At 40.0% G+C, this 16,012-nt stretch overlaps 1 protein-coding gene and 1 long non-coding RNA gene across 4 annotated transcripts in view; one reads left to right on the top strand and one right to left on the bottom strand.

The window, feature by feature from the left end:
* The window catches only part of LOC116321823, a 42,406-nt gene that overhangs the window by 1,124 nt on the left and 25,270 nt on the right, over positions 1-16,012 (bottom strand). For 2 of the 3 annotated variants that reach the window (XM_031741778.2, XM_039598342.1), the window contains one exon: positions 445-769. In XM_031741778.2, coding sequence (XP_031597638.2) covers positions 475-769 — 295 coding nt within the window. In that variant the 3' untranslated portion in view covers positions 445-474. Of the gene's footprint in view, positions 1-444; positions 770-16,012 lie in introns of those variants that run through there. The other variant, XM_039598341.1, reaches the window with a different exon arrangement.
* LOC120432938 lies at positions 11,656-13,312 on the top strand. Its single transcript, XR_005608214.1, has 3 exons — positions 11,656-11,823; positions 11,899-11,965; positions 12,489-13,312. It is a non-coding gene; the product is annotated as an uncharacterized LOC120432938 (long non-coding RNA).

The following is a 16,012-nucleotide window of genomic DNA, read 5'->3' as shown; positions in this document are numbered from 1 at the left end:
AATTATTAGGTTATTTACATTATTATGTAAATAACAAAATAACTTAAAGCAAAAATTGGGAAACGTAAAGTCTGAAGTCTTTATATTAAGGACCATCAGTCAAACAATATTGTTTGGTCTGGGTCTAAACAGAGCGTGTTGTGTTTGCGCATGCGGGCCGCTTTGAGCGTTCACACTAGAGCGCGTTTGCTGTCGCATTTTATTTGTAGTGTGAACAAGCAGACAAAAAAATCGGATTTGATTAAAAAATCGGAATTGAGCATTAAGACCTGCAGTGTGAACGTAGCCTTAGTGTGATCAGCGTTTAGATTTAATCATGGGTGGATACAGTGAGACATGGAGGAATAAAATAGCATTAAGTGAGAAACAGAGTATGATGGGATTGGGAACAATTTTATTTGTTTTTGTAGCTACTAATGTGGAGGAATTGCTTCATTAAATTACCTTGTGTGGTACATCCGTGCTATGCTCCGGTCAATCCAGGACCAGCCATCCTGTGCGTTCAGCGCCCCGATGAACAGATGTGGAAAACACTGCTCGAGGGTTGACAATGATCTTGAAGTTACTGTAAGTCTCAGAAAAGATTGGCTCTTTGTAGAGGTGAGCCAAGATGTTCACACCAGGAACATTCTTCCAGTCTGCTTGTGGTGGCAGACTTTGGGAGGCTGGAGGAGGCGACATGAAATTGATGGGGAACACGTCATTCTCAAACCTGTAGCACTTGTTGGCACCATATTTCTTCTCCAGCAGCGGCAACAACTCTACCCAGCTGGCAACAGATTAAGAAGACAGTTACATCATGTAAAACCACTTAAGCATCACACAATGACATTGAAGGAAATTTAAAACTGCTGGCTTAGGGTAAACGTAACTAGAAAAATGTGCATTTCCTGCGAAAATGCTGTGTGGATGCCTTAACGCTGAAGCTGTCTGCTGAAAAGCTGAAAAAGATGAAAAGTTGCAAAAAGTTGTATGGTGGTGAAAAAAAAAATGTCACCCTGAGCAGGATTCGAAACTGGCCCTCCATGGCTCAAGGCAGCTACTCATCTCACTGACCTAAACTCATTCTGACAGAGAAAGGTGGACAGACTGACAATTCTGCTGAAATTAGCAGAAGCTGCTGAGAATTGTGCTGATAAGAGGTGAATCAGCAGAATTTCTGCTGAAAAGAGTTTTTCCTGAAAACAGCTGAGATTTGTGCTAAAAACAAAATTTTGCAGAAGAGGTGAATAAGCAGAATTTGGGCTGAAAAGAGATGAAAATTCTGGTGAAAAGAGTTCAATCAGCAGAATTTCTGCTGAAAAAGTAATTCTGCAGAACTCTTTTCAGAATTCTGCTGAAAAGATGTTTTTGCTGAAAATAGCTGAAAAGCTGGGAAACTGAAAATTTTGCTGAAAAGGGGTGAAAAGCTGAAATTGAGTTAAAAAGTTTCTCTGCTGAAAACAGGTTTCTGCTTAAAACAGCTAAAAAGCTGAGATTTGTGCTGAAAACAGGTGTTCAAATCCCATGACTGGGATTTGAACCTGGCCTTTCTGTTCTCAAGGCAGCTACTCATCTCACTGAACTAAACTTGTTCCGACAAACACAAGGGATGGAGAAACTGACAATTTTGCTAAATGAGCAGAAGCTGCTGAGTTGTGTGCTGAGAAGAAGTGAAAAGCTGAAAATTTGCAGAAAAGAGGTGAATCAGCAGAATTTCTGCAGAAAAGATGGAAAGAAGAAGAACATTGCGCTGAAAAGAGGTAAATCAGCAGAATTTCTGCTGAAAAGACGGAAAGAAGCAATCACAGAAGCTGCTCATCTCACTGAGCCAAAGCAGTTCTTGTCCCACCAAGAGATATGATGAGAGAAAAAAATATGCAGGGGGGTCAAGAAGCTGAATTGTTGTGAAAAGAGGTGAAAAAGCTGAAATTCTTCTGAAAGAGCAGAAGAGGCTGAAATTTTCAGCTACTCATTGAGCCAAACTGGTTCTCACATAACTGAAAAAAAGGTGAAAAGCTGAAAATTCTGATAAAAACAGCAGAAGTGGCTGACATTTGTGCTGATAAGAGGTGAAAACGCAAACTTTCTGCTGAAAAGAGGCAGAACAACCTGGTTCTGCTCAATTTCACCAATCAGAGGTACTGCTTCTGTCTGCTTCATCAGGCTGTGTACTTGTATGTATTTCTGCCATGGAGCGTTAACAAGAATCTGAGGTCCATATTAGAAAAGCTGCTAAAATCATAAAACTTTGCAGAATTGTAATAAATTAGCAATATAAATTACAGGTCTGTGATAGTGTAAAAATTTGTAGTGAAAAAAAAAAGTTGAACAAGGTGGGATTGAACCCACGACCTTTGAGCTGCAGACCCGTGTCATTACTGATTGCACCACCTGGGAAGGGGGCAGGCGTCTGAAAAACACAGACATGACCAGTCAAAAAATAGATCGCGGTGAGAGGCGAAAAACGCCGTTTTTTTGAGTTACAAAACGTCGTGTAACTCAAAAACTAGGAGGGCTAGCAGCATAATTCTTGAACTGGGTGAATCAGCAGACTTTGGTGTACTTTGACTGCGATTTTCATAGCTCTTTCGCGGAGATATGACGAGAGAAGAAACGGCTTCATTTTCGGAGTTTGAAAACTGAGAGGAAGACAGATTTCCACCCCTCAAACAAACGTAATTCATTGCTCAACGGTAAGATAATTGTAAAAACTGCTTCCACTGTGAGTGTCAGCAGTGTCTGAAGGTATATTGGCACAAGCCTCATGTCCTAACTTTGCTTTGTTAAAGAGATATGACGATTTGAAAATGCATCCTGTTACAGAATTTCAGCTCTGAATTTCACAACCTCCCCATAGACTTTGAATGGGGAGTTTTCAGACCTTGTGTCACTTTGAGGCAAATTGCAAAAAAACGGTAAATCTCACAATAATGATAGTGACATTGTCTGAAAGCCAGCAAAAATTCCTACGTTTTGATGTATAATTTGTGGGGGTTGAGTGAAAATTGAGTGAGCAGCAAGGAGTTGTTCGGACATGAAGAGAAGTTTCAGAAAGGACCAGTGCTCACTGTGAGTTAATTGCATAGCAACCATAGCAACGCATGTATTTTCTGAAAAATCACAATTTTGCAACTGAAAACTTAAAGAGGTATAAAATTAAAACGGTAGAAGATCTGAAAAAGCTGAATCACACAGGAATAGCCCAATAATCTGAGAACATTTTAAAGTTTGAATGGAGTTTCTGGGTGAAAGTATGAGGAAGTAGTTAAGTTTCAAAAACAAGCAAGTTTTAGCAGAATTGTGGAAGTTTCCCATTCATTTCAATGGGACAAATTAAAAGAAAAAAGTGTAATATTTTAAAAAAGTATAATAGTAATAAACACCAAAAGTCATAGCTGGAATTAGCAGAAAGAGCAGAACAGTTTAGAGTTTGAACGGAGAAAATCGGCTGAAAACTGAGGAAGTAGTTAAGTGCCGAAAAACAGGGGAGCAACTTGAAGAATAAAGTTTAAAGAGAAACAGGAACTCAATTGTGTGGATGCCTTTGAGGGCATCCACACAAATACAGTAAGATCATAATTCACGTCGGCAGTAATGACACCCGGTTACGCCAATCAGAGGTCACTAAAGTCAATATTGAATCGGTGTGTAACTTTGCCAAAACAATGTCGGACTCTGTAGTTTTCTCTGGTCCCCTCCCCAATCAGACCAGGAGTGACATGTTTAGCCGCATGTTCTCCTTAAATTGCTGGCTGTCTGAGTGGTGAAACGATGTGGGCTTCATAGATAATTGGCAAACCTTCTGGAGGAAACCTGGTCTTGTTAGGAGAGACGGCATCCATCCCACTTTGGATGGAGCAGCTCTCATTTCTAGAAATATGGACCAATTTATTAAACCCCCCAAAATATGACTATCCAGAGTTGGGACCAGGAAGCAGAGTTGCAGTCTTACACGCCTCTCTGCAGTTTCTCTCCTCCTGCTACCCCCCCAAAAACCCATCTCCATTGAGACTGTGTCAGCTCCCAAACAGACAAAAAACAAACCAAAACAACTAATAAAACCAATAAACAACTTAAACATAAAAAATCACAAAGAAAGAACAATACAGTATCCACATCTGAACCACAGAGTAAAACAGTGAAATGTGGATTATTAAATATTAGGTCTCTCTCCTCCAAGTCTCTGTTAGTACATGACTTAATAATTGATCAACAAATCAATCAAACAAACAGCCCCAGGTTTCTCTTCAGCACTGTAGCCAGGCTGACAAACAGTCAGAGCTCTACTGAGCCAACAATCCCTTTAACGTTAACTAGTAATGACTTCATGAACTTCTTCACAAATAAAATTTTTATCATTAGAGAAAAAATTACCAATAATCATCCCACAGATGTAATATTATCTACAGCTACTTTTAGTACCATCGATGTTAAGTTAGACTCTTTTTCTCCAATTGATCTTTCTGAGTTAACTTCAGTAATTAATTCCTCCAAACCATCAACGTGTCTTTTAGACCCCATTCCTACAAAACTGCTCAAAGAAGTCCTGCCATTAATTAATTCTTCGATCTTAAATATGATCAACCTATCTCTAATAATCGGCTATGTACCACAGGCCTTCAAGCTGGCTGTAGTTAAACCTTTACTTAAAAAGCCATCTCTAGACCCAGCAGTCTTAGCTAATTATAGGCCAATCTCCAACCTTCCTTTCATATCAAACATCCTTGAAAGAGTAGTTGTCAAACAGCTAACAGATCATCTGCAGAGGAATGGCTTATTTGAAGAGTTTCAGTCAGGTTTCAGAGCTCATCACAGCACAGAAACAGCTTTAGTGAAGGTTACAAATGATCTTCTTATGGCCTCTGACAGTGGACTCATCTTTGTGCTTGTCCTGCTAGACCTCAGTGCTGCGTTCGATACTGTTGACCATAATATCCTATTAGAGCGATTAGAACATGCTGTAGGTATTACAGGTACTGCACTGCAGTGGTTTGTATCATATCTGTCTAATAGACTCCAATTTGTTCATGTAAATGGAGAGTCCTCTTCACACACTAAGGTCAATTATGGAGTTCCACAGGGTTCAGTGCTAGGACCAATTCTGTTTACATTATACATGCTTCCCTTAGGCAGCATCATTAGAAGACATAGCATAAATTTTCACTGCTATGCAGATGAGACGCAGCTCTATCTATCCATGAAGCCAGGTATCACAGACCAATTAGTTAAACTGCAGGAATGTCTTAAAGACATAAAGACCTGGATGGCCGCTAACTTTCTGCTTCTTAATTCAGATCAAACTGAGGTTATTGTACTCGGCCCTGAAAATCTTAGAAATATGGTATCTAACCAGATTCTTACTCTGGATGGCATTACCTTGGCCTCCAGTAACACTGTGAGGAACCTTGGAGTCATTTTTGACCAGGACATCTCCTTCAATGCACATATTAAACAAATATGTAAGACTGCTTTCTTCCATTTGCGCAACATCTCTAAAATTAGAAATATCCTGTCTCAGAGTGATGCTGAAAAACTAGTTCATGCATTCATTACTTCCAGGCTGGACTACTGTAATTCTTTATTATCAGGATGTCCTAAAACTCGCTGAAAAGCCTTCAGCTGATCCAAAATGCTGCAGCAAGAGTCCTGACAGGGACTAGAAAGAGAGAGCATATTTCTCCTGTTTTGGTTTCCCTTCATTGGCTTCCTGTTAAATCCAGAATTGAATTCAAAATCCTGCTCCTCACATACAAGGTCTTAAATAATCAGGCCCCATCTTATCTTAATGACCTTGTACCTAGTACCATATCACCCTATTAGAGCACTTCGCCTCACACTGCAGGCTTACTTGCTGTTCCTAGAGTATTTAAAAGTAGAATGGGAGGGAGCCTTCAGTTTTCAGGCCCTCTTCTGTGGAACCAGCTTCCAGTTTGGATTCAGGAGACAGACACTATCTCTGCTTTCAAGATTAGGCTTCAAACTTTCCTTTTGCTAAAGCATATAGTTAGGGCTGGACCAGGTGACCCTGAATCCTCCCTTAGTTATGCTGCAATAGACGTAGGCTGCCGGGGATTCCCATGATGCATTGAGTTTTTCCTTTCCAGTCACCTTTCTCACTCACTATGTGTTAATAGACCTCTCTGTATTGAATCGTACTTGTTATTAATCTCTGTCTCTCTTCCACAGCATGTCTTTATCCTGTCTTCCTTCTCTCACCCCAACCGGTCGCAGCAGATGGCCCCGCCCCTCCCTGAGCCTGGTTCTGCCGGAGGTTTCTTCCTGTTAAAATGGAGTTTTTCCTTCCCACTGTCGCCAAAGTGCTTGCTCATAGGGGGTCATATGATTGTTGGGTTTTTCTCTGTATTTATTATTGTGCGATCTACTGTACAATATAAAGTGCCTTGAGGCGACTTTTGTTGTGATTTGGCGCTATATAAATAAAATTGAATTGAATTGAATTGAATGATTAATCATAGCAGGAAAGGTTAAAACACTTTCAAGAGTGTGTTGGAACAGTAACTTCTCTTCTGTATTTTTCTTCCAAGGAGTAAAACTTTATTTTAATTTTAAAGTAGTCTTGACCAATAGTGCTCCAGGCTGAAGATCTTAAATAGTTCTTCTTTGGACATTTTCAGTTCAGTCCTTATACCCTTATTGGTTGTTTGAAATATTAGCAGTCTGTTTGTTTGTTGAGCTGGTAGAACCATTGAATAAAAAAAATTACCTGACACTTACAAAAACGTCTCTCCCTTTATCCTTCCTTATCTTCTGTAGAGTTAGCCAGATTCTGAAGGACTGGAAACACAACGGGTCACCTGCCTTCCAGAGAGTATAAACTCTACAGATGATACTGCTAAACCTATAGCAAGAAGTCTGTTTTGAAAATGTAAGGAGTAGAAAGTGCAGGTATTTGTTTAAAAACTTTGGGAGTGAGAGGACAAATATTTTTATAAAACTTACTCTATATGGATATTTATGATTTTTCCTGTTGTATAGTTGTCAAGTCAAACCGAGTGTAGGAGGTGATGAGCCCTGAAGCAAATAAGTTAATTGACAGACTGAAGGGCAAGCCGGGCTGAACTAATCTTGTCATTCCAAAGGCAAACTTTGGAATGACAAGAAATTGTCACTTATGGGAAAAACCCCACAGTATAATGCCTTCGATAAATGGTCACCTGCAGGGACATTGTGTGGAACTGATGTGTCTATAAAATCCAGGGAAGCAGCCAGTAAAGAAGTGGTTGCTGGCTAAGCTAAAAGACAGGTTAAAACAGGTTGCTAAAGAACTGCAGCTGCCTCTAGCTTAGGTAGCATTAGCATTGTGCCGCGGGATCAGTGTTGCCAACTTAGCGAGTTTGTCGCTATATTTAGTGAGTTTTCAGACCCCTTAGCAACTTTTTTTCTAAAAAAAAGTCAAACAACAAATCTGGTGACTTTTGCTGATGTTATTGGAGACTTACGACAACTGTTTGACATGAAAGCACGTATCGCTCTTACTCTCAACAAGCAGTGGGTGCTGCCGTGGGCACCTCGGCCGTGCCAAAGCACTCACAGGTGGCGGATAGTCCTCACGCATTTCGGGTCACTTTTGCTGGTCCCAAACCCGGATAATGGAGCAGGGTTGGAATTGTGACATTAAAAAAAACACAATAATTGCTAAAAGTAATTTAACTTGTAGTTCTAAATATGTTCTAAATGTGTTTAGGATGTTTTTTACTCACTTTATGTCTCTTCCACGATGTTATTTCTCTCTCCTACAGCATCAGTTACAATTACATTAGCATGACCAATTAGTAAATAACGTTTGCCAGGGATCCCTAGCCCTCAGAACATTGCTGATGTAGTCACAAGAGGAGCTAGTCCTGAGATCTAGATGAAAACTCAGAATGACAAAATTGTCCAAAGTTCTTGAGTCTGCCTGTGAGCGAGTGGCCAGTTAGGTTAGCTGAAGAGTTGGCAAAGCTGAAAAGAAAGCCATTTGTCGCTGCCCTGACAAAGGCCCAGATAAGAGGACAAGAAGGAAAGCAAAGTCAGGCTGAGGCCCAAAGAGAGCAGAGGAGACCACTTGCAGGGTTAGTCACCAAGAACCTTGTAGATGTCAAGCGGTTCAGTGTCCTAGCTTGATTGGTCAGATCAGTTGCTTGGACCTGGAGAGCAGCAAAAAAGTTTCTTCGGGAAAATAAAGCTGCTAATGATCCAATGGCAGTCCCATTGACAGGAGTCATTTCAGTGAAGGAACGTGAGGATGCCCTAAGAGACATTTTCCATGCAGCACAAGAAGGCACAGTCTCCCCAAGCACTACTACAGATAGACTGGTAGTATACAGAGACCCAGGCTCTGGGCTCTTTGTTTGTGGTGGCCAAGTGCAAGCTTTTAAATTGGTGTTCCGATCTTGAGTTATGATGCCTGGGTGTTGTTGGAAATGATATTTTTTATATTGTCATTTGTGCTAAAATATATAGATATATAATCACTGCCTTTATGTGTCCTAATATGGCTATCATTATGAAGAAAAAGCCAGACAGTCAGAGGATTTATTTTCAACCTTCTAACATTTCCAGTATCTGCGTCTGTGCTGACAAAATGTGCTATCTTTATTTAGAATGCAGCTTAGTGCAGAGAGCTATGTTATACATTTAGAAAGCACCATGTTCTTTTAAGGTGTGAGAAGAGATATTTTACTGTTATTTTATCATTGCATCAGAATCATATAATAAGCATTGCATTAAAGCATTTATTGAAGCTATTGACATTACATTAACGTTTGTATTATAGTGATTGTTATAACCTCATGTTAATCTTCTATTTACAGGTGTTGGTATAATCATATAATCTTTCATTGTAGGTGTAACCATGATCATCTTTATACATATTGCCGCTTGGTGCTTATTATGGAGTTGTGCTCAAGTCAGTAAGGGTTAAAAGCTACAGTCAGCGGGATGTCTGGCTGATCTATTGAGGGAAGTGGCTTAGAGCATAAAAGGCTGCACACGCTTACGAAACACTTATGGCATGTTATTCTTTATGATCTTTTATTCAATTGTATCTTTTGTTACACTTTAAGGAGTGTGCATTTGCAATAGTTAATCATTATTTTATTTAGTCATATCATCATTAATCATTGTTTCAGTGAAGAATTTCTTTAGGCTGTCAGCCTTATGTTACAACTTGTATTACAGGTATTGTCATGATCCCATACTAACATTTTCTATTACAGGTGCAGTGATAATCATTTTGATATACATGCATTGTATTTTTGTGCTTGCCAATGAGGGGGCTCGGTCAACTAGTGGAGGGTCGGAGCTTTGTCCGGCGCGAAGTTCGGACAATCTATTGTGTTAAAGATCTTGAGCTATGGAAGGAACACGCTTACAAAACACATACTATGTCAGTTATCATTATCCTTTATTCATTTATATTCTTTTTATTAAGCTTTGAGTAGTGGCATTTGATTAGAACATTTATTCAACATCTTACATGTATGGTTTCAGTTAGGTTATTGCACACATGCAGAGTTGGCCTCTGTCCTTATAGACAGAGCGAATGCTGAGGTCGAGGCACACACGCACACACACAAGCAGTAGTTAAACTCATGTGTAGGTGAGAGTTCAAATATTTAAATAATAGTTTGCAAGGCCTTGTAGCTGTTTGATTATGCTTGCAGGAGAGACGGTTTGTTCCAGGGGATAAGCAGAGTTAGAAGATTACTGGGAAGGATCTGGCCTCGGGAAGAAGAAGATGTTCTTTTAATGTGATAAAAGTTGTCAACATTGATTGTATTGTACCTACTTTACGCATGAGGGGGCGTTCCAATACCCTGATTTTCATAAAAACTATTGTTGTGTGGTTTTCGGTGAGAGATCTTATGCTGCGTGCAGTGTTCATCTCCCACACGTGTGTTCATTAAAATCATCGTTTGACTTGACCCGGCTGGACCAGTGTTGTTATTTTGGTTTTCCTCTTGTATCCATCCCCAATATTTTGAACTTGTAACAGGTGTGTAACCCCTATAGACATGGTTACTAGTAGAGCTGGGCGATAGAACGATAACGATATGTATTGCGAAATAACTTTTTCTCGATAGAAAAATTAAACTATTGCGATAGGCCTCATCTCTCTTGTCCTCTTAAAAAAAAAGAACAGCCAATCCAAATTAAGTAGCGCAGAGCCGAACCAATCACAGCCGCAGCGTCACGTCACGTGACTTGTTACGTACAGCACAAGTTCCAAGGCGCACATGTGTATTTGTTTTTGCAGCCATGCAGCCCAGATAATGAAGGAAAGGAGTTTGCCGACTAGAGAAAAATCAACCGAGAGCGTGAGCGAAGGTTACCGAAGAAAAAACAGATGATGGTTCCATCACATAGACTCTTCACCCTCCTGCCCTCTGGGAGGCGCTACAGGAGCCTCCGGACTAAGACCACCAGGTACCGGAACAGCTTCTTCCCCACAGCTGTCAGACTCCTGAACTCTGCCTCCTGACATCTGACCCACGTTAAACTCATGGACTGAACATACACACACCAACAACCACTAGCACTTTACCACTACTGTATAGTTCTGTGTAAATAATCATTCTGTACATAGGATAATTTTTAATCCCACAACTGTTTATAACTTACATAGTTCACATTCTGTATAACTGTATATCTCAGATTTCTGTATAGTTTTTATTTCATATTTATATCCTGTTCATAGCCTGTACATAGCTTGTACTCACTACAGCCTGTACATACTTATAGTTATAGAATATTCATAACATACTTCACACTGTGTACATTATAACATACCATAATAGACCCATTTCTGTAATATACTTACACATCTCTATTATTGCTAATTTATATTGTAATATATCTATATCACAACTAAAGCACTTTCTGGATGGATGCAAACTGCATTTCGTTGCCCTGTACCTGTGACATGTGCAATGACAATAAAGTTGAATTCTATTTCTATTCTATTCTATTCTATTTCTATTTCAATGCCGGAGAGCTTGTCGAACAGAAGGGCCACAGAAGTTCGTAGTGTAAAGGTATTTCGGCTATTTCAAGTCTGACAAAAAACAGAGTAGTGCGCACTGTAAATTGTGCCGAAAGCAAGTCTGGAAATACAATAAAGCGGTGCATGCTCAATCTCTGACTGAAAGCGCTAATTTGTCATTCAGCTTTTGTCAGACTAAAGTAACTGTTAAAACTGTTTGAAAAGCTAAGCTATACAACAAGGAGAGATTGAGAATTTCCTTTTAGTTCTCAGTTTATTTGATATTGACAAAAGTTAGTCAATTTTGTCTGTTCTTCTGTAAAACGACCTAAGATTTGTTTTTAGAATTAATATTTTCTTTCTAAGTGGAATTGACAATTTAGTTTTGTCTGTTTTGTTTGTTCTATTTTGAAACTTAAATGCTTTAGCGGCTGCCTTTTGTGTAGTTTGCAATATTTGCCTTTATTTATCTGAAACTGAAGTCTCATGTTCCTTAAGTACATCTGCCCTGTTGAACTTATTATGGGAAATAAATATTTTAATTAAAACAAGCTGCTAATTATTTCACATTTTACTTGTGAGCAACGGCACATTTAAATCTTACAAATCTAGTTATTTGGCTTATATCGTGATATATATCGTTATCGCCTGAAATGAGAAAAACGTATCGTGATATGAAAAAATCTTATATCGCCCAGCTCTAGTTACTAGTATTTTTTGTTTTTACCTTGTATTATTATTTCCGACACCCCTTGAACACACTTTGATTTTCCGTAGTTCAGTGAATGCAACAAAAGCACGCTGCTGCATTAGGCAAAACGGAGCAAGACACCCAAGAGCAATTAAGAAGCTACACAGTGAGTCTTTCGATATAAAATAAGTGTTATAAAGTATTTTTAACAGTCTCTAACTTAAAGTTATGTACTTTTCAGAGGCCTTTATGTGTTTTACTCTCGACCAAAACCAGGCAGAGCGTGTGTTTGTTTCTTGGGAACTCCGGTGAGTTACTAAAAGTGATAAGTTAGCAGGAAAACCTATGCTAATTTTACATGTGGTAAATACTGCAACAGTGTGAATTCTGTATTGTCTAAGAAAGCTAAAACCAGTCGGAGTACTTGAATTGTGTGTGAAATGGGGTGTCGTATTTTATTTTATTGTCTATTTGATTGGGCATCTTCACAAATGCGCAAAACTAATGCAGGATGCACTTTTCTTTTAGCCATGAATGTTGTTCAGTGCTTTTTCTGCACTTTGTCATTTCAGTTATGGGTTGATTCATGTAAATAAGTTATTTAAAACTAGTTACGTTGCAAACATTTCATGATGTGATTACGTATGCCTTAAAAAGGGGTATATAAATACAATTGATTGTAGTGCTGCAAAGCAGTACAGATTGAATTCATAGAGACAGAACAATGTTAAAACTACAGTGTACTTGATTTTGAAAACGTTATGAGATCTCATTTTATTTAGAAAAACTGTTAAGAACTATTTTGTTTATTGCTCTGTACTGTATGTGCAGACTGGTTTTTTGTGATCCTGGATCTGAAGTGGTTCTGGATATGGATGGCGAGCCAGACCCTGTGAAAACTCTTGGCGAATCCAAAAGCAGTGTGGCCAGCTGTTCTGGATGCAGGAGTAGAGCTACAGCCTGACTTACTTCGGATCACAGGATTTCAGATAAGCAAGAGCAAAAACTGCTTACTTCATACGGATCGTTTCTCTGGAAACTATTGAACTCACAATATCCTGTTCATCAGGAGTCAGGTCTAAAGAGACTACTTATTTTATTTTATTTTATTTTGTTGTTATTTTCAAAAGAGCGCTCTTCTCTGTCGATCTTCGGTATAATTTTCTTGTTGTTTACATTGGTTTATTGCACCATTGTAACATTGTAATAAACCTGCCGGCTGTTCAACACTCAATTCTCTCAAATTTATTTTACTCCTCTCGAATCTAGTCGATAAGCTTAACCTTACTATACTAAGCAGGTGTTACAGATGCAAGACTTTACACCTTTAAATGTTCATTTGAGATATGACCATTGCAAGTTCCTGTTTGTATAGTTTAGCAAGACGCTTACTTCTGCTTTTCTGCATACCTCATATACACAGTTTAAGTTCATTGAAAGGTCGTATGTCTATGTACTGTATGTTATAGCTGGAAACACACACACACACACACACACACACACACAGGGACAGGCGTATACATTGCTCACACACACATGCTTGCCTTAAAGCTGTCACGTGGTTAACTGAATTATGTGTAACCTCTGTTGTCAATAAAAGAGTGAGGCGGACGCAGAGGAGTTGGAGTTGCTTGGACAGGCGAGTCGCAGCAATGCTCTCCAACGCTCCCCTGGCAATAACAGAGGTCAAACGCTACCAGGTTTGCACACACAGTAGCTGGTATTTTGCAAGTAAAATGTACACTAGTGCCTGTGTGATTGCTTTCAGTAACAGGTTCTGTTTACCAGCAGGGTTGACTTAAACCCAACAGGTGTCTACACTGTTAGCCTGGGAGGTCCACACGGAGAGTCATGAGGGAGTTGCTGTGACTCTGCTCAGAATGAGGAGGAAAGCATGAGCCATAAGAGTGAGAAGGATTGCCCAAAAGGTTTTTGATGGTAGTGTGGTTTGCTGTAAAGCAAAAGCAAAAGCAAAAGGGACGCCAGCAAATAATGGGGAACTTGCCTCCGGAAAGAACTCAACCTGCTTCACCATTTGAATTCACAACAGTAGATCTCTTTGGACCCTACCAAGTGAAGGATGACATTAATAAAAGAGTCATGATAAAGGCTTGGGGAGTGGTGTTCTGTTGTATGGCCAGCAGGGATATTCACACAGAATTAGTAAACTCCTTGTCAGCTGAAGGCTGGTAAGCCAGGCTAAATCTCTGGCTTACCAGAGATTTACAGCAATCAGAGGGCATCCAAGAAAGCTCTGGTCAGACCCCAATTTTATAGGAGCAAAGTCTGTCTTGGAGGAACTTTACAGATTCTTGGAAAGTCAGAACAAGTTGGTCTTGGAGGAGACTGCAGCGAAGAATCGAACTGAGTGGATGTGGAAAGTTAATCCAGCTGATTCTCCACATAGGAATGGGGCTGCTGAGGCTGCTGTGTGCATTGTGAAGAGAGCACTCCAGAATCTTGGAAGGGAGTTTGGGCTTAGTTATAGTGAGTTCCAGACAGCTCTTCATGTGGCAGCCAACCTTGCAAATGAGTGCCGAATTGATGCCAGAGTGAAGAGTCAGGAAGGCTGTATTTATTACATCATACCCAACACTCGAGCATCTCAAAATGGGGACTTCAAGAATTTTGACTTTTTCAGTAACCCCTTGTTAAGGTTCAAAAATATAGGGAAGGAAACACAGGAGGAATGCAAGTAACCACACTGGTCCAAAGGGTAAAGACGATGATTTTAATGAAATGACACGCGTGGGAGAATGAGCGGACTCCGTAAGCAGACAGCCCCACAATCTCATCCTCCTAACATCAAAATACAGTTTTATATGCATCAGAGTATATTTAGTGACGCCCCCTCATTGCGTCATCACATACATCAGCTTCAAAACCACAAATGTTCTATTTGACAGCTTAAGGCACAATTAAAAAGTACACTGGCTTCCATCTTCTCCCGGTGGTTTCCGTAAGCCAGCTCAGCTCTCGCATCGTGCATCTACTGCTTCATCAGTCAACTTTCACCTACACCCTAACAGTGTGTGTGTGTATGTGTGTCTGTGCGTCCACGTGCGAGGGCGCGTGCATGCTATGTACTGCGTACGTGTCATGACCTCTCACTATTTGTCTGTCTGTGCGTGCAGAGTTTGCATCTGCTTTTCTGAACCTTAGTTGACCTTAAACTGAACTTTCCCCTATCAGTGATTCCTCTAACTAAGTGTGCGTGTGGTTACGTGTCTGTCCGAACCAAGACTATATATGTGTACTCTACTGAATTAATGTTTTGATCAAAAGCCTCTACTAAGAGCTTAAATCAAAGATAAATGCATACTAACTCTTTGGCTCTTTCTGCTTTCGGTTTCGCTTCTGCAAAACATGCTCTGCAGACGCGTTTCGTTTCCTGTCTCATTTTAGCACAGAGAGTATTTTCCTGTCTCTGCCCTCTACACAGAGATCATAAAAGCATTAATAACATTTAAATTATAGATTCAACAGAACCATTTAAAATGGTTCTTCTTTGGACCTGTAATAAAGGCTATAACCATATATTTGAACATCTGAATGCATCTAAATGCAACCTCACTATTAATACTGAAATGTTAATGATGATTATAAAAATAGCAGCAACTAATAGCAGGACAATATTTCTATTCCTGACACCCTATAAGAGACTCCAGGCAATTCAGGCAGAAGTTAACCAGTTTTGGAGGTCCTGGGGCCAACTTGCTGGCCCTAATTTGTTTGTAAGGAGCAAGTGGCACACTGCACATAGAAATGTCGCTGTTGGAGGTGTCATCTGGTTAAGTGATCAGAATGCACTAAGAGGACACTACAAGCGGGGCAGAGTTGTCAGCACTAATCCAGACAAAAAAGGAATTGTGAATGACGTCAACATCCGCGTATGCCCAAGTTACGACGGTTCTATGGTTAAGACCTTGAGAGCGAAGGATTCGGCCTCTGGTTTAAAGGGAGCAACTCCAGTGACTCGAGCTACCATCCTTCATAGAGACGTCCGGCGTCTAGTTGTTTTATTACCTGTGGAGGAGCAAAATGGAACTAAGCCATCAGCGTCATGCTTCAATGGGATGAATTAAACTGCGGTTTGCTTTTGAAGTTGCCGATCTCCCCAGTGTTTCCAGGGGAAGATTGAGTGGGAGGTGTCAAGTCAAACTGAGTTTAGGAGGTGGTGAGCCCGGGGGCAAATAAGTGAACTGACAAACTGAAGGGCAAGCTGGGCGAAACTAATCTCGTGTCTATTTAACAGTCCGGGAAGAAAAAGAAGTATACTTACGAATGTGTAGCCACATCAGACAACACTTCTATTGTCAAGTTTGCCGACGACACTGTTGTGTTGGGCCTGATCT

This window comes from Oreochromis aureus, linkage group 14 (genome assembly GCF_013358895.1).
Source record: "Oreochromis aureus strain Israel breed Guangdong linkage group 14, ZZ_aureus, whole genome shotgun sequence".
Classification (NCBI taxonomy): domain Eukaryota; kingdom Metazoa; phylum Chordata; class Actinopteri; order Cichliformes; family Cichlidae; genus Oreochromis; species Oreochromis aureus.
This window is presented reverse-complemented; position numbering and strand designations above follow the sequence as displayed.